We start from the raw sequence: 24,992 nt of genomic DNA on the forward strand, positions 1-24,992 counted from the left end.
AAGTTGCTTATAAAAGCATGTATGTCTTGGTTGGGCTGCTTTGTGAAATGAACCCATGATGGCCAAGGTGAAGTTACCCCAAGCTTAATGACAAATGAAGACTCGTGGACTTAGAGGAGTCTAAGAAAAGCCTTCGGGCATTCAGTCTAACTAGTCATGATAGCTTTTACAAAGAATCAATACTAACTTCCCACTGTCACCCCAACTGGGGACAGTCAGAAGGGCCTAGGGCAGGGAGCCTCTGCCACTTGTCTTCCCAGAGTCTACAAGTATCTTTACTTATTTGCCAGCAGAATTACTCTGAGGACATTGGTGGCCTCAGGCCCAAAGATCAAAGTTGAATGTGAATCAGGAATTCCAAGAAGGTACCATCTATGCAGTCTGGCGTGCGGTCCAGAGAAACAGCAGCTCCAACCAAGCCAGTCACACTGGTTTCACTATTTCCTTTTCTTTCCTCAAGAACTGGAAGGGTGCTGGAGACACTCATTTAAACACACACACACACACACAGGTGACATTTATAGGGAACTGGTCACATCCTTGATCACATCATTTTTTATCTAATTTTAAAAGAACTCAGAGTTAAGAAGTGCATAAGCCCTTCCTATAGAAAGATATTATTTTTGCTCTTTTTTTTTCAAAATGTACTTAAATTTGCTTAGTTCCATTTCTTGGCATCAGATTACCTTGTTTTGCTTTTTAAAACTCATTTCTTAATGCTGTGCCAGTTTGAGCAATTAGATATCAAGGAATTCAAGAAGTAATGAAGTTAATGCTTATGAGTTTCAACAGGAAAAAAAAAATGTTAAGACTTTGGAGGCTGGGTCATAATTAGCAAAGCGTTACAATCTGGTTCATTTAGCGAGTCTGCCCAGAATGCTGCCTGTCTCTGTGGCAAAGGGGCTCACCTGCACCTGTTAACTCTGTAAGCCAGCAGACATTGGAAAATGCAAAATGTTCTCAAAAAACAGTCACAGACTTCCAGCAACATCTGAAGGGCACGTGTGTACCTAACTCACGCCAGAGGGAAGAAAATGCCTTATTTTCATAGAAGTAACAGAAGTACTCGTTACAGGCAAGGGAAAATAAAAATTACCCAAACTTCATGCCAATTTAGAATTCTGAGCACAATTCTCATGATATCCAGAGGCATATTGCAAATGTATGAACTATTTCCCACCACCTTCATTTCAAACTTAAGGCCCAGGGAAGACAACTGAATGTCAATCAGAAATCCTAAGAAGGGACTATGCATGGTGTGTGCTCCTTAACAGAAAGAATTCCAATCAGTCTGTGAATATAATCATTTATTTGTCTTTACAGTGATGATGGAAGAATGTACAGGTGTCCTCTTTCAATAAAGTATAAAAATCTGTTTATATACAGTGAAGTCACAATAAGCGCTCATTGGGAAATTTATTTGGTACTCCTGATCTGTTCATATTAAAATTGGGGGGAGAACAAGTATTTCATGGAAGTGCTACATTTCCAGTAGATTGCACCTGGCATCAAAAGCTCAGCTTCATTTTAAGGGTCCTGCTCGATATTACAAAAAGACTAATTTTAAGTCCTGGGACTCAAAATAAACATCATTTTTGAATAATAGATATATACATCAAAAATACATCTAAAAAGGCATTGGTTAGTGCTATTAAAAAGCTCTATGTGCTCAGGTACATTTTTTTCTTACAGGCAAAACCCAGTGGAAACGTTTTTGCTCAATTCTAGGAGTTTGCTCTCGGGGAAAGTCGGTCAAAAGTTACCTGCAAGAAAACAAACAAACAGACTTAAGTAATTCAATGATTTCTCAGGTGAGGTCAGCAAAACTTTGAAAAGCAGTGAGAGACCAAATTTCATGTAGAATAGATTTTTAAAGCCTTGATAGTATTTAGTTACAGCACTTTGTACATAAAAAGGACTCAACAGCTCCCCTTATTATTTCAACTTTTTTAATTCTGAAAGAATCTTCACTTCATTTTCAAAGAAATCTTATGGACCCTTTTGTATGCTTATGAAAAAATTTCTATCATTAAGTAAATCAGCATAAAATGGGAAATCACAGGGCATACAAATGAAAAAAAAATCGTAAGATATAGCCAAATCCAAACATATTGAGAAAATTTAGGAAGATTTCTACTAACAATGATTTATTTTGTTTCATCATAATTTATTTTACTTCAGAGAATTTATAGATAGAAACACAGTGAAGTCTTATTACTACTTAACTTGGATGAAATTATATTGTACAACTGCCAATTCAATTATTTATGCATTTGATACTCATCTCAATTATAGCTTTAAATCTTAACACTTTTTGTTTTTATAATTATCTTCTTGCAATCACTCCTAAAATGTTCAGCAACCTAGGCCCTCTTCTTGAGTGTAAAATCTTAAGTAACACGGCAAACCTCAACCTGCTATTGGCGGGGCTGCGTGTGTGCATGTGCATGTGTGTGCGCGCGTGCGTGTGTACATGTGTGTGCATGTGCATGAGTGTGCGTGTGCATGTGTGTTCATGTGTGTGCGTGCAGTCACAAGCTGTGTCCGACTCTTGCGACCCATGGACTTTGTGTGTGAGTATAAAACAAATAAAGGTCCATCCTGCTAAGAAGGATCATTAGAAAGACCAGCCCTGTCATAATGCAATGAACATACCTAAACAGAACTGCGTGCTACAGAGTGCTGCATGTTACCAGGCATTTGAACTTGGCCATGCCCCACCTTTAGTCAAGCTAAGTCCTACCTATTCCACAGTTAATTATGAACCCCTAATTAAGTCATGTGGCCGTGCTCTGGTTTATTAAACACTCTAGGTGTACGTGGAGCTAAATTAATGATTTAGGTAAATTTAGTTTTGATAATTAAGATGTACTTCTAAATCTTCTATAACCCAAAAGTCTAATGGCCTGGTCTAATGCCATTCTCAAGTTTATGATATATATAATACCAATTTCTCCCTACCCAACATGCTGAAGTGTTGGCTACTTTTTAAATATACATTAAGACTTTAATCATTCAACATTAATTAGTTTGTTTTCCACGTTAACCACCTTTGTGCCAAGCAATGAGCGATGCCACCCTTTATGTGAGCCAAGCACCTAGTCCCTAGAACGCAAGGCCGCTTACATGAACCAGGGTGCTGCCTTGACGTCAGCCTGCAAAGTAATCTGCAAAGTAGGCAGAGGTCTAGTAAAACCTCAACGACACTACCCTTGATTTTTCCTACATTGTTTTCAGGGGAAAAGTCTGGAAAACAATTAAAAGCTCTGAAGAAGAGGGCTTTCTTGGAATCAGTTCTCAGATTTCCACACTGTGCTGAAGTCTTTGGACAAAAAAAATACACTTTCAGACTTCCCCCTGAGAGACTTTACACATATAAAGTGTGCTCATCACAGTCCAGAAAACACACCCCTACTGGAACGGCAGACAAGATTCAGCGTCAACACGGCATCTTCCTGTCCTCGATACAGAAACCAGAAGAAAACCACTTAAAATAGCACCAAACTGGATTTAAATGGTTCTGCATGGTCAGGAGACTGTGTGGCCAGAGGTCACTGCTGCCGCTGACCAGGTTAATGTAAAAAGTTGTAATTATTATCTGATTTCTGTGCCACTGTGGCATAAGCCACTCTGAATTAAGACAAAAGCACTGATGGGAAGGAAAGACCGAGTGAACAGTGAACTCCTCCCAGCGGGCGACACCGCCAGTCTACCCCTGAACCAAACAGGACGCCTCCCATCCACCCAGCGGGCTCCCGTAAAAACCTGGGCTTGGTCATCCGTCCCACTCTCCCACCCTCCTGTCAGTCAGTCGCCTGGTCAAGTCGATTCTACCTCCACATACATCTCAGATTGGCTTTTCCATTTCTCTCTGCATCCCCGACACCAAGACCCTCATGAAGCCACCGTCACCTCTTGCTAAGCTACAAGCTCCTAACTTGGTCTCCCTGCATCAAGTCTGTGCTACAGAGATCAGAAAAGGAGGGGAAAGGGAGGGGTTTTTGCCTACTCTGTGACCATACTTTTATGTAAGGGACAAGAGACCCCGTCACCCCAGAAAGCGACCGTGGTGGAGGCGACGGCTGCTTCACCTCCTGCAGCGCCTCTCTCCCTGGCAGAGTCCTTTCCTTCCTCCTCTGCTTTGCTCCAGTGACAAAGAGCCCACGTCCTTCTCAAGCAGCCACAGGGGTGTGAACATTTTCACATCATGAGAAGAAAAGGATGCACTCTGCTATGGTCCTTAAATACAAAGGGGGCCCGACAACAGCACGTGCACAGGATACGCAGTGCAGAAGGCTGTGCAGGCGCTGCTGAAGCTGGCTGCAAGGGCAAGAGCAAGGAAATAAAAGCCCGGAGTGCCCACGCGTCCCGGCGTTGCTGTACCTGATGCCAGTCTTAGGCGTCATCTCCACTGTCCACTTCAAGGTCCACGGCCTCCGCGTCAGCAGCTCGTGACAAGATGTCTGCCATCAGCGCCTCTTCCAATTTCTTACGTACTTGCTGTACTCGCTCTTCCTGTTTCCTTTGTAAAAACAAGAGTAAAAAGACACTAACAATTTGGCCAGTGTTGGAACAACGATGCTGCCGACGACGTGGTTTATCTTTACTCCAAAGTCAGGAAAATTCCTCAGAAACACACACTTCCTTCTCCTTAGACTTTGCAAAAGCGGCCTCTAACCCTCAAAAAAACCAGGTCTCGTGGGAGATGAGCTTTGCTCAAAAAGGGGGACATTCAGACAGGAAGGGAAACCCTCATCTCACAGAGAATTCTGGCAGGAGGAGGTTTATTTCAGGGACCTTTTCTTCAACTTCAAAAACTTCAAATATGTGAAGGTTCAGGGTTATTCCTATAAGGGATAATGTGAAATAAAAGTGGGAAGTGATATCGGAAAATAGGAAGGAAAAGAGATGTTCTGGGTGAAGCACTGAGAAGGGCGGAGGAGGTGGAGGCGAGATGGGCCGGTTCAGCCGCTGCCTCTGGTGGCATCGGGGAGGGTAGTTGGAGCTCTCCCCTGGGTCCGCAGCCTGCTGACCACAGGCCATCACAACGGAGCCGAGAGCACACGGCCCTGTGCACCAAGGGCGGAGGAGGAGCGGACCCTCGAGATGAGCCGAGTAAGTGAAGAACACGCAAGGTCCTCTGGGTCCTGGGGACTCTCAGGGAACCTCCAAAGTGAGAGTTAAAAACACCACGTCACACAGAAGAGGCAGAACCATGACATGAAGAACGGAGCGCACCAATGGTATCACATTTCATCCTTAAAAAGCAGGGAAAAAAAATGGAGAACAGCTACTTGACAGGGCAAGGAGAGATTCCTAGAACAGTTCCAGCAAACCAAGATGGCAAACAGCAATTCACCTCCAGAACCCAGTGGGGACGCAATGGTTGAAGAAACAGGAGAGAAGGGACAAGCGTGGAAGTAAAAGGCTTAGAAAAGAAGCAAGAAAGGAACAGAGGCAAAGGCCCAGGTGGGAGGGCGAGCCTTGACTAGAAACAGGACGAGTTGCCTCCAGAGGCCGCAGGAAAGGTTGGGGGATGGATACAGACTGGAGGGGGAGCAGCCCCGGGACGAGGAAGAGACACAGCGAGGGATCTCGAGGGCTCTGCTGAAGGAAGAAGTGCCAAGTTTCTCCATCCATCATTGAGGAAGACAAATCACGGCACTGCCCCACACCGGGGCAAGCAGAAGGGTAGAGGGGTGATGTTCCAGAAGACTCCACTAAGAGGCCCTGCGCATTTGCCCCTTGGGTCCTCAACCAGCTGTGAAGTCACGTTTGCTACAGTCTCTTCCCCACGTCTCTTTATCTCAGTAGTCTATGTCCAAGGTAAGCAAAATTAACATGTTGTGTAACCACAAAAACTTTAGATATCATCTTTACCAAACTCTAAAAACAGCACTAAGAGATAAAAGGTTTAGACTTCCACCTTTTAAATGAATTTTTGAAAAGAGGGAAGCAACCACTGAGTCAAGCTCTGTAGCCTCGATCATATTCACAGAAACTAGAGTTGAAGAGATTTTTTTTAAGAGATGTTTTGATCCCTGGTAGCTCAGATGGTAAAGAATCTGCCTGCAATGCAAGAGACTCACATTCGATCCCTGGGTTGGGAAGATGCCCTGGAGAAGAGAATAGGTACCCACTCCGGGATTCTTACCTGGAAAATTACATGGACAGAGGAGCCTGACCGGCTACAGTCCACGGGGTCGCAAAGAGTTGGACACAATTGAGCATCTACCACTTTCGTTTTTACAGTCTTTACTGCAAGTGTTACAATGCTGTTTCTGTCTTATGTTTTGGCCGTGAGGCATGTGGGATCTTAGCGCTTGGACTAGGGATCAAACCCACACTCCTTGCGCTGGAAGGTGAAGACATAACCACTGCACCGCCAGGGAAGTCCCTGGAGTTCAACAGATTTTCACACAGTGGAGCAGAGTCATGAAAAACAGGATGTTTATTTCTTACAGTCAGTCTTAACGTCTGGCTCAGTAACTCCAGGCTTATGATAAATGGCGTTATCGGTCATGGGCAATCTCTCATGCCTCATAACGGAGTGTCTGCACAGCTCCCCTAGCATCACCCCATCAGGAAGATGAAGGAAATGGGAAGAGCGCTTTTGGCTGGAGAAGTGCATCTGAAAATCTGACCCTGGCCACCGCTCCTCTGCGGTCTTGAGCGCTGCTTCCCCCATTTATGAAAACTGAAAGTAAAGCCTCTGCTGGATGTGGCGAGCAGGACTCTAACACAGCCCCAGGATGTCCCCACGGGTCCCTGGTCACATCCCAGGCAGAATTCTCTCCCCTTAAGGGCAGAAAGGACTTAGGAACACGTGATGGGATGTCATTCTATGATCAGGTTACTAATAGCTGACCCTGAGTTAATCGAAAGAGATTATCGTAGAGGGCCTGACCTAGTAAGAAAGAAGGGGCTTTAAAAGGGGCTGGGCCCTTCTAGAAAGCAGCAGGAGAGGGAATGTGAAGGGAGCCACGGGGCAAGGAGCCGCTGGCAGCTTCAAACTGCCACTGAGAACAGCCAACAAGGGAAGAGGGGCTTCATCCCCGCTAGAAAGACACGAACTCTGCAACAAGCTTAGGAGGAGCCCAGGCTCCAGAAGGCCACGCAGTTCTACAGACACTCAGATTTCAACTGTGTAAGACCCGGGGCAGGGAGTCCAGTCGTGCCCACCCGGACTTCCGACCTATAGAACTGAGAGCTATGAACAGCTATTGCTTTAAACAGAGAGGTTTGTGAGAACTTATCACTGGGCATCAGAAAACAAATACGCCTGTGAATGAAAATAGTTATCAAGCTGGCTGAAAAAAAACATGTGCTCAATGTTGAGATCCTTAGTTGAAGGTTTAACACAAACACATTATTGGTGACACAACTGGAGAAAAGGTGGTAATTCCACTTGCAGTCGTTTATTTTGAATATGTACTAATTGGAGAAGAAATGTTTGGCTTGATGATTTGTTATGACAATGCAATCAAATGGACAATCTGTCAGATGAGTTTACCCTAAAAGAAAAGCATCCAGATCCGGCTTGGCTGGAAAGTATGCCTGAAAATCTGACACTGGCCACCGCGTCTCTTCTGTCTTGAGTGAGGCTTCCCACATTTATGAAAACCGAGTAAAGCCTCTACCAGATGTATTAAGCAGGATTCTAACACAACCCCAAGATGTCCCCATGGGCCCCTGTCATCAGAAGACCTCAGTTAACACCCTCAGGGACCTAGCAGGACCCGGGCTGATGAACTGGGTACTCATTCCAGGACAGAGGGGAGCTAGCCTCCTGAGTAATTTCCTTCCTCAAGGGTAGGAACAGTCCAAAGAGCAAGCTGATTCCTTTCCTTGATTTCACACTTTTTTAAAAAAAAAGAAGAATAACACTGATCATAAATTCTACATTATCAAGGCATCCGAATCCAACTGTGAACCGCTCTACATCTTTGCAAAAAGAACTACTTTAAAATCCAGGAAAGGCCTTCCAATTATAAACCTGGCTAGACGCAGGCATTTAACAACAGTCTCATACCAACTTTCACGGAATTAGGAAAAAAAAACAAAAAAACAAATGTAATACATATTTTTTAAAATTCAGAAGTGTCATCTGCTGGCTCGGTCTAGGAATAGTACAGCTTTCGGGTTTACATTCAGAGGACAGAAATAATGAAGTATACATCCTGTCCTATTCTTAAAGGAAATACAGTATAGTACACAATCATTCTGGGCTTCCCTGGTGGCTCCGTGGTAAAGATCCACTTGCAGTGCAGGAGACAGCCTGCAATGTAGGGGACACGGGTTTGATCCCGGGGTTGGGATGATCCCCTGGAGGAGGGCATGGTAACCCACTCCAGTGTTCTTGCCTGGAGAATCCCATGGAAAGAGGAGCCTGGCCAGCTACAGTCCATGGGGTCACAAGAGTTGGACACGACTTAGCAACTAAACCACTACCAAAACACAATCATTCTAAAGAATAATACTGAAATCCATAAATCCCATGTAAGAATTTCTTTGTGGTTTTAGTATCTGGAATAGTTTTGTTTCTCCTGAGCAATGGCTTGCTTATACTCCTTGAGCATTATCTATCTGAGAGATACGGTTTCCCTTCATAATCTGCTGCTATAAACCTAATTCGTGGCCCGGCCGTAAAAAGAGTAAAAGATGTTAATGGATGCAGCTTGTGTCTGCTTCTCATTCTCGGCTCTGTTTTACATAATAGCTTTACCTTTTGCTTTGTCTTTCTTCTCATTTGCTTCTCATCTGGCTTCGCTTGATGTATGTACATATGTGTCTCACTGTGTGTGTGTGTGTGTGTGTGTGTGTGTCTCTTCAGAGCCACTTAAACCTTTACTTGAAACAAAGTGAAGTAGAGATAAATAAATATCTAAATTGAGTTTATGTGAGATCAATAAAATCAAGATAAGTAAACTGAATTTTGAAAACACAAGTGAACTCAAAGCAGCACAGCAATGATCTACTGCAGACAGCAATCAGAACAGGCATAAATGAATGCACGGACTCTTCAGAGCAGAAAGGCAGAACCCCAGATTGCATAAGATACCGCAAAAATCATGTGGAGAGAGTACGACTGCTCTGTCTTTCGGGGATAATCAGGATGATACACCTTATACAATGCTACCTTTTCCAGCATGCATTTGTTTTAAACATCCTGTATCATCTGTTTTATGCCAGCTTTGCAAAGAAGGGTCATCACTTACTAGGACTGTCACTGAACCTAACAAGCAATAAAAAACGCATCAAGTGTAGAAGACAAGTTTTTTGAAGTCATGTTCTGCTCTCACCTAATGTCTTCATCTGTGACAATGAAAGCCTTGCAGAGGGGTTGAGATGTGTTCAGCCAGACAGCGGGGTTCTTTTCCACAGCAGCAGAGACTTGCCCTGTGATGGGTGCAGAGCTTGTGTGCAAAGCACTGGCGACAGCAGATAAAAGGGTCTCATCGTTACTACCCGGACCAACTCCTGCAATTAGAAACATGCGTCAGTTCCAGGACGTTTCTAGCTGTGCTGAGCAAACCTTGTGGAGCCTAAAACAACTGATTATCTTTATATTAATCTGAGATCAGCTATTTAAAACTGACAAGCCAAAGCAGCAAAAGATAACAGCACATTTACTTAGTTATCAACAACAAAGAATTAACATTAAGGAAACAGTAACCAAATACTTGAGTATTTTAATAAAACTTAAACAGAATTTAAAAATACATTTCCAGGGTATTAAACGTCTTAAAAAGTTGGCTACATTTCCTCAGGCAAGGTCAATTATTCTTAATGATCTAAGTCCCTTCTAAAGTCATCTTACATTCAAATATCCCTATTAATGTGTCCCTAGGGTCCTGGAATCGTTTCCCCTGTAGCTTGCCATGTCTCAACATTTCTTTCTTGTGCAGGGATTTCAAAGGAAAAGCCAATGCAAGTAGGCTGTACCTACACCTTTAACAGCTTTTTCAACTAACAAAACATCCACATGAATAGGATTAATACCTGTACACCTTGACTGCACGTTAGGAGACTGGAACCACAGCTACATGGAAGTGCATTGCTTCTAGTCCGAAACTGGTTAGACCAGTTAAAGCAATAATTTCCAAAAGCACAGAGGGATGAGACACTACTCTAACCATGAATTATGAGGATTTTTGAGCAACCCGCAACGTATCAAGATTTGGAAGCCAAAGTTGTAACACTCAAAAACTAATGCTTCTCTAGAACTTCTCTAGAACTTGGAGTGAACGTGTGACACCACGAGGCACGCCAGCAGCTGAGTTCTCCACCCTGGACCCCGCTCGCTCCTGTTACTGGACCCATGGGCATCTGAGGCTTGCAGCAGCAGGTCCCAGAGGGAGAGACAGGATTAGAGATGTTGGCTGTTCTTTTGATAAGAGGAAGGGAGAAAAAAGCAAGTGCTGGGGCCTGATGTGGCTTCGAGCAGGAAGCTGGGGATGGTCTGCCACTTAGGCTGCATTTGGGTCTAAACACGTAACATGGATTAATTTACATGATGAGCCTAATTAACCTTAAGCCAAAAGGTACACGCAGAAAAAAACACTTAGGTAAGACACCGCCCGGAAGCGTTCTGCAACCTACAAAGTGTTTCAGGCACACTGCCTCTGGGTTTACTGAAACCCAAGGGGAGCATCCCCCAGGAGGCAGACAGTCCCCACAGCAAAGACCTGTCACCCTCGTCACGTCTGCCTCCACTGCCTCCGACACAGAGCCTGGCACGCGGCAGGGACTGCTCAACTGAACTCGGAGAATACCTTGAAGACCTTTAGGGAGTTCCATGGTTTTTATAATTTGTTCTGTTACATCTGATGCACTAAGTCCTTGTAGCCTCTTCTCCCAGAAAAGCTGTAAGGCAAAACATCACTGTTAATAGATACATTCTCGGTTCAAGAAAGTAGCGCATCGATGCTGCTGAATGATGAAATTGAAATCACATCAGTAGTTCCCCAATGTCCCCATTTTTTTTCCTTACAAAGAGCTAAATGATACTTCAAACATGACTTCAACGCATCATAATTCTTTCAAGTTATATGACTCAAAAAACTTTGCTTTGTCATTCTAGGCAGCCTATTCACTTGTTACATCTGATAGTTATGTGCTATGCGCGAGATACAGTCCTAAATAGATAACAGTCCTTTGGAAGACATAAGGTATCTTCCAAAGAGTATTAACTTGAGTTCTTCAAAGTTTCATTTGGCATGAAAATTTAATGTTACAATTCATATGGAAAAGGAAATACTGTATTATGTAATACCTCTTTATCCAACAGCGTTAGGGAAAGAATTTCTCCACCTATGTGATTTTTCTAAGACACAGAAGTTTAGCCCTTTGGCCTACTTTAAGGGGAACAAACGCCATTTTTTATGGAAACTTTTCTAAAATGTTTTGCATACTTCCCTGCTTTTTAAACAGGATGCCACATTCATGAGTGCCTCTCCTTCCATGGTACAGAGCCTGGGTCTCCTCAGTCACTAGGTGGCCCCAGGGCATCATTCTGGCATCAGTGAGCACGCTGAAGACTCTTCCTACCCTATGGGTCTAGCGAGATATGCAACTGCTTGTTCATACACTGAGCAGGCCAGGACAGTTCTGCTGCTTGATTTTAAATCCTTTCTACACTTAATTCTCTCTCCTAGTCGGCTACTGTGCACATGCTTGCTATATCGCTTCAGTTGTGTCCTTCGCTTTGCAACCCTATGGACTGTAGCCTGCCAGGCTCCTCTGTCCATGGTTCTCTCTAGGCAAGAATACTGGAGATGGTTGCCATGCCCTTCTCCAGGGAATCTTCCCAACCCAGGGATAGAACTTGTGTCTTTTATGTCTCCTGAATTGGCAGAACTCTTTACTGGGGAAACCCAGTTGGGTATTACTCGTCATTAATGTCATTCATCCATATGAATGTATTTACTGAGCTCCTACTACGTGCTCTGCTTGGCCTGTGAATGCAACAGTGGATAAGATAGAGTGTCTTTGTCCTCAAGCCTCATCTCTTTTCTACTCTGTTTCATATTTACTGCAGTCCAAAAAACAGATGAAGGAATTCCTTAGAAATTTGATAAATCTGTCTTTAATCCTGGATACCCAGGGGCCTGTCATATAGTAAATATTGAAAAAATATTTGTGTGAATGACTGATGTGGGAATAAACGGGCTCAGAATCAGGATCCTGAGGGACACATGCACCCAAGTTGAAACCCCAGCTATAGACATATGACCTTGGAGCAGTTCTATAACCTCAGATGTTCAATGTCCTCTGTGGAAGTGGCAAGAATGACTATTACATACAATGATTGTGGAGGTTAAATAAAGCAATATATACAAACACCTATCACACAGTAGGCATAAGGTTTATTAGGTTTACTTTTAACAGATTTTTGAGCACTCTGAGGACTTCCAAGCTTATGTTCTAACTTCTGGATACATGAAAAGCGTCAAACAGCATCTTTCCAGACAAATGAGAAGATACAGTAAAATAATTCTATTTATGGCAGAACAGTAATAGCTTAGATTATATAATAACCACAGTGCTAGCACCAAGAGTAACTTCTTTACTGTCCTTTTAAGACCTTTAGTATATGCTAACATCTCCATATACCTCCATATAAATTCTATCAGCAGCAGAATATGTGGTCAACACGTATAAGGACATGAATACATTAACCATTAAACATCATGAGGGAGAAGTAGTTAGTTCTTCTAAGTAATAGTTAATGGATGGGATAAATGTCCTGAGAAAATCTGCCTGCTCTTCTGGGGAAATCACAATCGTCTACGCTTTGAATATCACAACTATAGGGAAGAAAAACCAACAAAAATTAAAATGCAGTTAATTCCTAATGAAAAAGTGAAGAGAAGAGTCAGTGAATATGAGATTAGTAAGTGTTTTATATTACATAATTTTATAATTATATAAATTATAATTTTTAAATTATATATAGAACTTAGTTTGTAAAATAAATCAACACTATCAAAAACATTATGAAAACTACATACAGAGATGATTACTAATAAATTACATCTAAAAATCCCAATTCTAGGTATCAAAAGTTAAATTTTTTACCTTCTATAATTTTTAATGTTTAAATTTCCATTATTTTGAAGGAAAACACAAATTTGGAATGAAATATTTTGCAAAATAAATCTTGGCTTGAGAAACAAGTATACAGCTCTAGATTGCAAGTCCTGGTATCATCACACATCATCAGACAGCCCTCAACAAAGTCTGAAGTTGAGCCTGACAGGTTGATGACCTCTCTGTAAATGAAGCGCTTATGCCATGAAAACGGAGGCACACGTATTTCTGAATGTGTAAGTGTGTATATGTGTGTGTGTCTTTCTTCCACCCCCTACTCCCTGGGAAGTGGGAAAGGTCAGAGCAGGAATCGAGGCTGGTTTGAGAAAAGAAGACATTTAACTGGCCGAGGTCGCCACTGCCCTCCCCCCATCCTCCCCGCCTGGCATTCAGCCCTAACGCGCTCAGCCAGGGGAGCTGCACGTCTATTCACGTTTCAGTGTGTCTCTAATCCACCTTCTCACATCCATCTTCTCAGGTGCCTATTTGCTCTGTTCTGGAAAGAAGGGGTTCTTCGCACTTTAAAATATGTGTAAAGCTTGTATCAAGCAGGCATTAGGCCAAGGGAAGGAAGCCAGTCTTTTACATACTGTATGAACGAATGTGTATGAAAAAGAAGAAAACTATAAGGGTGGTTGCCAGGAGTCAGGGGTGGAGGGAAGATCCCACTGCAAGGGGTCAGCACAAGGGGATTCCTTGGGGGTGCTGGAACTGTACTTTGTTTTTTTTTCCATAAATACAAACTTTATCCAGCTGATATAATTACCATTTTCTTTTTTTGTTTTTCCAAGCAAACTGCTCAAAGAACGATCAATTTGCACTATCTCCTTTCTCCCAGGCCCAGTTCAACTTTATTATCCTACCCCCCATTCCATGAATTTCCACTACATTTACTCTAAAGGTTAGTCAGCTCCTCTCACCAAATGCAGTGACCTTTCCTGATTGTCTCTGGTCACTTTAGAGCCCTGAATGTACTGAGGGGTTCAGGGAAAGAGAGGAGTTTTCCTCTGCCTGACATTAGGGTCTCAGATCTCGTTTATGTATTCTGTGGGATTACTAGGTGACTGACTGTGGTCATCTGAAGTTCTTCCTATTGCATTAACATTAGAAATTGAGACAGAAATATGGAAAAGACGAGGCTCCCTACATTTGAAAGGAGTCCTCTGTGCAGGACAGTTGTCTTGTCCACCATACTTTCATAAATCCTAACTGAGCCGATGAAAATCTGATTTCACCGGCCACATCCCATGATTTTCTCAGCTTCACTTTGCTGCCTGGCGTGAGGTCAAATAATCAACGTAATTTAGGGACCAGTGATCTAATATTTGGAGAAACTCTTTAATGTGCTCTCACTCTAAGTGAGTACATTCCTCCCTAAGCCCCACTGATCAGGCCCTCCTCTGATATCACCCTGCAGTAGAGAAGAGAACTGGAGAGCTCCCACATGTACTTTCTAGGGCCAATGGTCTGGGCAACACCCTATCCAGCCAACCAGCTGATGGAGAAGCATAGGATAGGATTAACAATCACACAAAACCAAAAAAGTATCTAAAATGTCACTGACAGGGACAGTGCAGCTCTGAGGAAACCATCTTAATAGAAAGTGGAGCTCATCTCCACACCTTTGCTCCTCATATGACTGTAGGAAGTACCTCTATGACATCGCTGGAAACAACTGCTCTACGTACTTTATCTAAGGGCCCCAGAAGACAAGCGTGACGGTGGATGCTGCTTTGGTGAATGATCAAATCTGCTTCCTGAAAAGACAACCAACCCAGAATACAACTACACCATTTTCTTTTCTTAACAGCTGCATGTTGGACAAATACCTTACAAGTGATATCCAAGATGAAAATGAGGACACCGGGATCTCAAACAACTCATCACAACATACACACACACACACGCCCCTGTTCTGATGGGCTGGGAATTAAGGCTGATCGTGTTTATTCAGACCATCCTCCACCACCCTGAGCTTAATAATACATACTCTGAAGGAGCCTGTGCTCTTGGGAGGATGTCAGAACAGAATGGTTTACCGGGAAAAAGTAAGTAGAGAATCGATCCAAATTCAGCAGATGCTCTTTTAGTGCCCATTAGACACAAAGCATTTTGCTGGGGATGGTTATTAGGATAGCCGGCAATCACTGCCCACTAGCTGCTTACTGTTTCATGAAACTGTTTTCTAGTAAAACTCTAGAAGGGAGACGTGTTAACCGCAATAATGAAGATACAATATTAACTTCAATTTGGGAGAATCTGGAAAGGCTTTTAGGAAGAGGCAACTCTGAAAAAATGTGTTAAGAATTCTGTAGAAGAGGAAAGACTTCTCCAAGCCAAGGAAACAGCTTAAGCAAAGGCAAGGAGGTGAGACAGAGAGTGTGGGTCAGTCTTTCTAGATGATTTTTACACATAAGAATAACCAGGGTGGCTTATTGTACAGGCATATTCTGAGACCTCAGCCCTAAAGATTCTGTTCAGTAGGTCTTGGGTTAGAGAGCTGGTTTTATGATATTCTACAAGTGTCTTAGGTAACTCTGAGGGATGCGGGGGATCTCGGTCTGAGAAAGACTGGTCTGGTCTGTGCTAAGAGCACGGCAGTGCACACACGAGGCTGTGTACCCCAATCACCGAGATCTCCGAGTTATTCCCGATTCTGCTAGATGGAGAAGGCAATAGCAACCCACTCCAGTATTCTTGCCTAGAGAACCCCTTGGACAGAGGAGATTCTGGTGGGCTGCTGTCCATGGGGTCTCACAGAGTCGGACATGACTGAAGCGACTCCACATGCAGCATGCTAGACGATTAAAAAACGTATCACACTATCCTCTTCTAGCAGAGGAAGATACTTGCTTTTCTGTTTTTCATTGCAGGAGGATATGTCAAAGCATATTTAAGAGTATACCAAACTGTTTAGGGGTAAGCAGAGAAAGGGCTCGCCCAAAGATCTGTTTGTGCCCAGGCGCATTCTCCTAGCAGAATAAGAGGAGGAGGACGACTCCCGCTTACCCATCGAGCCCTTCCCTCCAGCCTGGCACTGTGCTCAGGGCTTCACATACAGAATTCGGTTAATCTTTGCTAAAGTGTTTTGAAGACGACATTATCAGCACCGCCTCGGAGTAACTCATCAAAGGTGCACGACTAGTCAGCGGTGCAGCTGGAATTAAAACCCAGGTCAGTGATTAGACAGTCTTAATAAATGAAAGCTCTAGAAGAGTATTTACATGCATGGCTCTGTGTTTAACAAGCCCGAGACCCTTCTAGTCATGAAATCAAAGGCAGACGAAAGACCAGTAATTGCTGAGAAAATTACCAGGCTGCTTTTAATCCATTTACCTACGAAGTGATGCTGTGTTAACTGTGCACTGTAGGCGATCCGTGCCGAGGCCACGCTCTTCCTCAAGCAGAATTAAGAAGCCCATCTGTGTGATGTTATTTAGGCTAAAGCTGGCATAGACTTTTACAACAATCTCAAAAGAGACGTGGGAGAAGCTCACATGATGAAAACTGAAGAACTGGTATAAAACACATCCTCTACAAATTAGCTTTCTCGGAATTAATTGCGAATATCAATGACATTTGAACACCCCGTTTTGTTTATTTGGTGGATAGAAATTAAAGAGCGAGATTTCTACTCCAAGAAAGCACTTTCTGAGAAGTCACACTAACAATGGAGTGTCAGCAGACGTTTCATGAAACAGGAGAGATGGAGTGCTTTATGAAGCATATAGAATGGAAGGCTTGAGTTTTTTCTATAATACTGTATAAGGTTATTCTTATGCTAATATTGATTTCTCATAAACACATGGAAAAGCATCTAGATCAAACATACATTTTCATCCACCATTAGATTTCATTTGAAAAGTACTGTGTAGTGTTTTTTAAAAAAAAATCACCAATGAAAAGAAACTGACTTGCCATGTATGCTCACGACCTCAAGTTCAGAGCCAGCCTGGAGGGCAGAAGACTGAACTTCTGAGAAGCTGAGTGAACTGGGATTGGCCTTCAGAGTCAGACTGACCCTGATTCAAATCCATGCTATGTCACTCACTAGCTTTATAAACTCAGACAACTATCACAATATGTTCTGGCTTCCTGCCCTAGAGAATGGGATGATAAAAGCAATCTCAATGGTTATGGACAGGAGGAGGTTTCATCAATACTTGAAGATAACCATTAGACAGCAAACAGCAGTTTACTACTTAGCGTTTGCCCATGGCGTCTAGTACACTGCTGATCACATCATAGCACCTACTATGCATTAAAATTAATACATATAAACAGAGCAAAGAGAGTCGGCTCTGAAAGGCACATATCCACAAATGAAGACTGAGGCATGGCCTTTGTTCCATCCGGCCCCGAATTTCAGTGGGGGTGCTTTCTTGATCCTCTAAGTATCTTAAAACCCTTCCCTTTCCTTTTCTCATGCAAGCCCCTCTGCCTCCCTCTCGGTCTAAGGCTAGCTGGGAGAACTCTAGTAAGTAGGAGCAGCTACACAGGTTGCAGGGCTCTGTACAAAATGGAATCGGAAGGTTCTTGTCCAGAAACCCTGATGATCGTTTCAGGATGACAGCAGAGCCCTGAGCAGGCATGGAGCCCTAGGAAGTGAGCGCCCGGGCCACGAGTCCGTGAAGCCAGACGAGGTGGCAAGTACTAAGCAGGCTGGGAAGGAGGCAAGACCAGCGGAGACTGGAGACCCCTGTGCTGTGGAGGGTACCTAGGGGTGTAATCTCATTCTGTGACTTCCTTATAAGAAGCAAGACAACAGAAAGTCGCTCTGGCCAGATCTACGCAATAACAAAGGAACCTTTCCCTCCCTTCTCGTCAAAGCAGCCCAAGGATTTCTCCTCCCCACTGTGGCTCCTCATCTGGACAGCGGAGAGGCCGCCTGCCAGTGACTCAGCAGTTCAGCTGTACGGCAGGAAGAGGGGAAACCCGGCGAATGACGAGACCACAATGGGGAAGGACGGAATCTAAAGATGGATGGGAAGTTTGTTCTATTTAAAGGCCAGTGGATAACATGGAAGCTTTTCCTGAAACTGTAACTTCCTTGTTATTTTTACCCCATCTACTTCCATGTTGTGATGAGAGCAGAGCCCTTAGAAAAACAGAAAAACTTCAAAAGGGCTCTGAGCTTGTTTCAAGAACAGAAGGTCAGAGAAAACCTGGAAACAAACTACATTTCTGTTCTGCAGTGAAGCAAAAAGGGGGAAAACAAAACCTCAAGCCAGCAGCAGTGGCCTAGAGTGGAGTTTCTCAATCTTGGCATTACTGACATTAGGGTTGGATAATTCTGGGTTCTCGATGTTTAGCGACATCTGGGGTCTACGCCCACCAGATACCAGTAGCACTGCCCCAGTTGTGACAACAAAAAGTGTCTCTGGATGTTGCCAAATTTCCCCGGGGTATTTGTGGCTGGGACAGGGAGGATAAAATCAGGTTTGGCTGAGAACCAGGGGTCCAGAGAAAGAGATAGGGAACGGGAGAACAGAAGGTCTGCAGCGGCAGGGGCCCAGATCTCGCAGCTCAAACAGAAAGGAGACCCCGCCCTTGGCACACAAATCGCCCCCGCCAGCTCCTGCCTCCACTTCCGGAGTCTCTGCCCCAGCTCTTGACTCCTGGGCCTTATCACAACCGAACTAAGTGGCCTGGGGCTGAGAGCCCCTTCTGTCACTGCCAGACAGCCAGGGGGTAAGCAAGATAAAGCAGAAGTGGGAGAAACACTTCTTACCGAAAGAGCTGAAATTGAACACGCTTCCTGATAAAAAGATGGCTATAAGCAGTAGTTATTTTTTTTAATAATTCAGACACACTCAGGAAATGCAGGTTCGATCCCTGGATCGGGATGATCCCCTGGAGAGGGGAATGGCTATCCACTCCACTATTCCTGCATGGAAAATCCCATGGGCAGAGGAGCCTGGGGTCGCAAAGAGTCGGACCTGGCTGAGAGACTAACACTTTCACTTTCACTTTAGACTTAATGGTCTTTTATGGGCTGGTCTGGGACCCTAGAACCATTTATAATGATCATTTCTACTGGAAGATGTGGAGTTCCAAACGACCGAAACATGACATTTTATATCTCAACCTGCAAGCTGAAAAGCATCTGTGTGTACAGATTTTAGAGGCAGTTCCCTGTTATAACCACAGGATCGGAGAACACACGTGTGTGCAAAGACATCACTGATGACTAAGAACAACATAGCTCCATTCGGAATGACTTCAGATGCTCAAGTATAGGTACAACAACAGAACAGAACCATGAGCTGATTTTTACCATTTTAACATCCGTAAATTCTTAGTATGTAGCTATCCATAGGGCCCGGACAATTCCAAATTAAAAGTCCAGGGAAACAGCATCTTGCCAAACTGAGGCAGATGAAAACTTAAAACTCAGATCTTCATATACGTTTCATATCTTGTCTTAAAATATGACTGTTACTTTTTTAAAGAAACACACAGAGATTTCAATAATGAAACTAAATTCATCTAAAATTGCTAATGAGTCAAACCGCTCTGCCCTGGAGATCACCCCTGGACCACCTCACCCTTCCGTCACTTCCCTCCTGTCTCCTGGATCCTGCTCCTTCTAAGGGCTTCTCTACACCTGATGCCTCCTTCTGATCCTGCCCATAGATACGCCCAAATCCTTCTCTCACACGTCCCAGTTTACTCCTTCCTCTCCTCGGGCTTCTTCCCCTGATGGGGCAGATACACTGGAACACGGCTAACAGAGAAAGTGTCCTTATTTAACTTATTGTTGTTGCTTGGTCACTAAGTCATGTTCAACTCTTTTTGAGACCCCATGGACTGCAGCCCGCCAGGCTTCTCTCCCCAAGGGATTCTCCAGGCAAGAATACTGGAGTGGGTTGCCATGTCCTTCTCCAGGGGATCTTCCTGACCCAGGGATAGAACCCATGTCTCTTACATTGGTAGGTGGATTCTTTACCATGGAGTCACCTGGGAAGCCCTTATTTTATTACATCTCCTTCAAACCACCTGTCTTCTTCCTTCTACTAAGGGAGAAACTTTATTTCCTCATCTTCCATTCCTTCCTTCTAACCTGGATTCTACTCCTAATATTATGTTAACTGACCTGCCCAAGGTCACAGTAACCTTCTAATTAACAAATCCAATTCCTGATTCAACCCTCTTCTGCCTTACTTCCCTGCTGCCATTGCCTGCTGTCCGAAAACTTATGTAAGTTTGCCTTTTATGATGGTTTTCTGTATGTTTCTGTATTTTCTATCACTGTTAAGCAACAAATTAATACCCCTGATAGTAATTGTCAAAGAAATGGGACTACAGGCATTTTCTTCTACTGAAAGAAGATACTTAAAATGTGTAAGATGTAATATACCTTTTAAAGTACTTGAAGACAGAAGTGTTAATACTTTGTAAAGAAGAGGAAACAAAAGTTACCTTTAGAATCTATTCATTACATGAATTTTAACTTGCACAGTCTTCATCTCTGTCAAGAGCATGATGCCAGACACTCAAATTTTGGGGGATGAATTTATGGCTAAGTATGGGCCTGGGAAGAGCCACCCCACCCCCGAGGCCAGGGCGGCAGCCGCGAGGAGCTACCCCACGCCCAAGGTCAGGGGCGGCGGCTGAGAGGAACAACCCCACGTCCAAGGAGCGGTGGCTGCGCGGGCACAGGAGGGCTGAGAGGAGCTACTCCATGATCAAGGTCAGGAGGGGCAGTGGTGAGGAGATACCCTTCGTCCAAGGTAAGGAGCAGCAGCTGCGCTTTGCTGGAGAAACCCAAGTAAGACAGTAGGTGTTGCGAGAGGGCATCAGAGGGCTGCTGCTGCTGCTAAGTCGCTTCAGTCGTGTCCGACTCTGTGCGACCCCATCGACAGCAGCCTACCAGGCTTCCCCGCAATCCCTGGGATTCTCTAGGCAAGAACACTGGAGTGGGTTGCCATTTCCTTCTCCAATGCATGAAAGTGAAAAGTGAAAGTGAAGTCACTCAGTCGTGTCCGACTCTAGCAACCCCATGGACTGCAGCCTACCCGGCTCCTCCGTCCATGGGAGACACACTGAAACCATACTCACAGAAAACTAGTCAATCTAATTACACGGACCACATCCTTGTCTAACTCAATGAAACTAAGCCATGCCCGTGGGGCCACCCAAGACGGGCGGGTCACGGTGGAGAGGTCTGACAAAATGTGGTCCACTGGAGAAGGGAATGGCAAACCACTTCAGTATTCTTGCCTTGAGAACCCCATGAACGGTATGAAAAGGCAAAATGATAGGATACTGAAAGAGAAACTCCCCAGCTCGGTAGATGCCCAATATGCTACTGGAGATCAGTGGAGAAATAATTCCAGAAAGAATGAAGGGATGGAGCCATAGCAAAAACAATACCCAGCTGTGGATGTGACTGGTGATAGAAGCAAGGTCCGATGCTGTAAAGAGCAATATTGCATAGGAACCTGGAATGTTAGGTCCATGAATCAAGGCAAATTGGAAGTGGTCAAACAGGGGATGGCAAGAGTGAATGTCGACATCCTAGGAATCAGCGAACTAAAATGGACTGGAATTGGTGAATTTAACTCAGATGACCATTAATATCTACTACTGTAGGCAGGAATCCCTTAGAAGAAATGGAGTAGCCATCATGGTCAACAAAAGAGTCCAAAATGCAGTACTTGGATGCAATCTCAAGAACGACAGAATGATCTCTGTTCGTTTCCAAGGCAAACCATTCAATATCACAGAAATCCAAGTCTATGCCCCAACCAGTAATGCTGAAGAAGCTGAAGTTGAACGGTTCTATGAAGACCTACAAGATCTTTTAGAACTAACACCCAAAAAAGATGTCCTTTTCATTATAGGGGACTGGAATGCAAAAGTAGGAAGTCAAGAAACACCTGGAGTAACAGGCAAATTTGGCCTTGGAATACAGAATGAAGCAGGGCAAAGGCTAATAGAGTTTTGCCAAGAGAATGCACTGGTCATAGCAAACACCCTCTTCCAACAACACAAGAGAAAACTCTACACATGGACATCACCAGATGGTCAACACTGAAATCAGATTGATTGTATTCTTTGCAGCCAAAGATGGAGAAGCTCTATACAGTCAGCAAAAACAAGACCAGGAGCTGACCGTGGCTCAGATCATGAACTCCTTATTGTCAAATTGAGACATAAATTGAAGAAAGTGGGGAAAACCACTAGATTATTCCAGTATGACCTAAATCAAATCCCTTATGATTATACAGTGGAAGTGAGAAATAGATTTAAGGGCCTAGATCTGATAGACAGAGTGCCTGTTGAACTATGGATGGAGGTTCGTGACATTGTACAGGAGACAGGGATCAAGACCATCTCCATGGAAAAGAAATGCAAAAAAGCAAAATGGCTGTCTGCGAAGCACTTACAAATAGCTGTGAAAAGAAGAGAAGTGAAAAGCAAAGGAGAAAAGGAAAGATAGAAGCATCTGAATGCAGAGTTCCAAAGAATTGCAAGGAGAGATAAGAAAGCCTTCCTCAGCAATCAGTGCAAAGAAATAGAGGAAAACAACAGAATGGGAAAGACTAGGGATCTCTTCAAGAAAATCAGAGATACCAAGGGAACATTTCATGCAAAGATGTGCTCGATAAAGGACAGAAATGGTATGAACCTCACAGAAGCAGAAGATATTAAGAAGAGGTGGCAAGAATACACAGAAGAACTGTACAAAAAAGATCTTCACGACCAAGATAATCATGATGGTGTGATCACTCACCTAGAGCCAGACATCCTGGAATGTGAAGTCAAGTGGGCCTTAGAAAGCATCACTACGAACAAAGCTAGTGGAGGTGATGGAATTCCAGTTGAGCTATTTCAAATCCTAAAAGATGATGCTGTGAAAGTGCTGCACTCAATATGCCAGCAAATTTGGAAAACTCAGCAGTGGCCACAGGACTGGACAAGGTCAGTTTTCATTCCAATCCCAAAGAAAGGCAATGCCAAAGAATGCTCAAACTACCGCACAATTACACTCATCTCACACACTAGTAAAATAATGCTCAAAATTCTCCAAGCCAGGCTTTAGCAATACGTGAACCGTGAACTTCCAGATGTTCAAGCTGGTTTTAGAAAAGGCAGAGGAACCAGAGATCAAATTGCCAACATCTGCTGGATCATGGAAAAAGCAAGAGAGTTTCAGAAAAACATCTACTTCTGCTTTATTGACTATGCCAAAGCCTTTGACTGTGTGGATCACAATAAACTGTGGAAAATTCTGAAATAGATGGGAATACCAGACCACCTGACCTGCCTCTTGAGAAACCTATATGCAGGTCAGGAAGCAATAGTTAGAACTGGACATGGAACAACAGACTGGTTCCAAATAGGAAAAGGAGTATGTCCAGGCTATATATTATCAACCTGCTTATTTAACTTCTATGCAGAGTACATCATGAGAAACACTGGGCTGGAAGAAGCACAAGCTGGAATCAAGATCCGGGAGAAATATCAATAACCTCAGATATGCAGATGACACCACCCTTATGGTAGAAAGTGAAGAGGAACTAAAAAGCCTCTTGGTGAAGGTGAAAGAGGAGAGTGAAAAAGTTGGCTTAAAGCTCAACATTCAGAAAACGAAGATCATGGCATCTGGTCCCATCATTTCATGGGAAATAGATGGGGAAACAGTGGAAACAGTGTCAGACTATTTTTGGTGGCTCCAAAATCACTGCAGATGGTGACTGCGGCCATGAAATTAAAAGATGCTTACTCCTTGGAAGGAAAAGTTATGACCAACCCAGATAGCATATTCAAAAGCAGAGACATTATTTTGCCAACAAAGGTCTGTCTAGTCAAGGCTATGGTTTTTCCAGTGGTCATGTATGGATGTGAGAATTGGACTGTGAAGAAAGCTGAGTGCCGAAGAATTGATGCTTTTGAAATGTGGTGTTGGAGAAGACTCTTGAGAGTCCGTTGGACTGCAAGGAGACCCAACCAGTCCATTCTAAAGGAGACCAGTCCTGGGTGTTCTTTGGAAGGACTGATGCTGAAGCTGAAACTCCAGTACTTTGGCCACCTGATGTGAAGAATCAACTCATTGGAACAGACTCTGATGCTGGGAGGGATTGGGGGCAGGAGGAGAAGGGGATGACAGAGGATGAGATGGCTGGATGGCATCACTGACTTGATGGACTGAGTCTGAGTGAACTCCAGAAGTTGGTGATGGACAGGGAGGCCTGGTGTGCTGCGATTCATTGGGTCACAGAGTCGGACACAACTGAGCGACTGAACTGGACTGATACCTCAGAAGATAAACACTGATAAAAAGTGAGGAAGTTCTTTGAAAACATATGCATTTTATTGAATTGCCCAGAGTATTTTCTCATGTTAGGATTTCATAATTTCAATGAATATCTTATTCACTTTTCTAAGGCTCTTGCTAAATCTGATCAAAGAACAAAGGATCTTGTCATGTATTTGCGGACTAAAGCAAAACCCCAAAAATGTTCACTTTATATTCAGTGACTCATGAGAAGCTAAAAATGCAAGACACGGGGTTAGAGCTGCACAGAAGAATGATGCTTCCTGCCCAGAAGGAATTTGCTGTCCAGTTTATAAACCGCTGTATTTCAAACCAACCCTGTATGATATCCAAGTCATCTAGTTTGGGTCAGCAAAAACAGCTTAACTTAAATACCATGGCTTGCAAACATCAAAAGGCAAACATGAGCTACCCTCTTATTTTGGGGGAGTAACCTAGGAAGAAAAGGCCAGATAATGACAAGAAAATTATTATGTAAATCAAGGAAAAGCTTGATTCATGTGGCTGTACAAACTATAGTGAGATCTCTTGCTAAGGCAAATGATAACAATTTGGGCTAAGAGAAGATGGAAGGAGGAAGCAAAAGGCAAAAACGAGCTGAAGAGGATGGAGGTGC

The 24,992-nt window shown here is 43.6% G+C and overlaps 1 protein-coding gene across 1 annotated transcript in view; it reads right to left on the bottom strand.

Annotated features, from left to right (window-relative positions):
• Window positions 1–1,288: 1,288 nt before the first annotated feature.
• The window catches only part of MBD2 (methyl-CpG binding domain protein 2), a 67,782-nt gene continuing 44,078 nt past the window's right edge, over window positions 1,289–24,992 (bottom strand). Inside the window, exons 4-7 of the mRNA XM_055559650.1 lie at window positions 10,776–10,866; window positions 9,303–9,480; window positions 4,384–4,522; window positions 1,289–1,763 (exon numbers count right to left, since the gene is read on the bottom strand). Coding sequence (XP_055415625.1) covers window positions 4,396–4,522; window positions 9,303–9,480; window positions 10,776–10,866 — 396 coding nt within the window. The 3' untranslated portion in view covers window positions 1,289–1,763; window positions 4,384–4,395. The remainder of the gene's footprint in view (window positions 1,764–4,383; window positions 4,523–9,302; window positions 9,481–10,775; window positions 10,867–24,992) is intronic.

The sequence above is a fragment of the Bubalus kerabau genome, chromosome 21, assembly GCF_029407905.1.
Source record: "Bubalus kerabau isolate K-KA32 ecotype Philippines breed swamp buffalo chromosome 21, PCC_UOA_SB_1v2, whole genome shotgun sequence".
NCBI classification, from domain to species: Eukaryota; Metazoa; Chordata; class Mammalia; order Artiodactyla; family Bovidae; genus Bubalus; species Bubalus kerabau.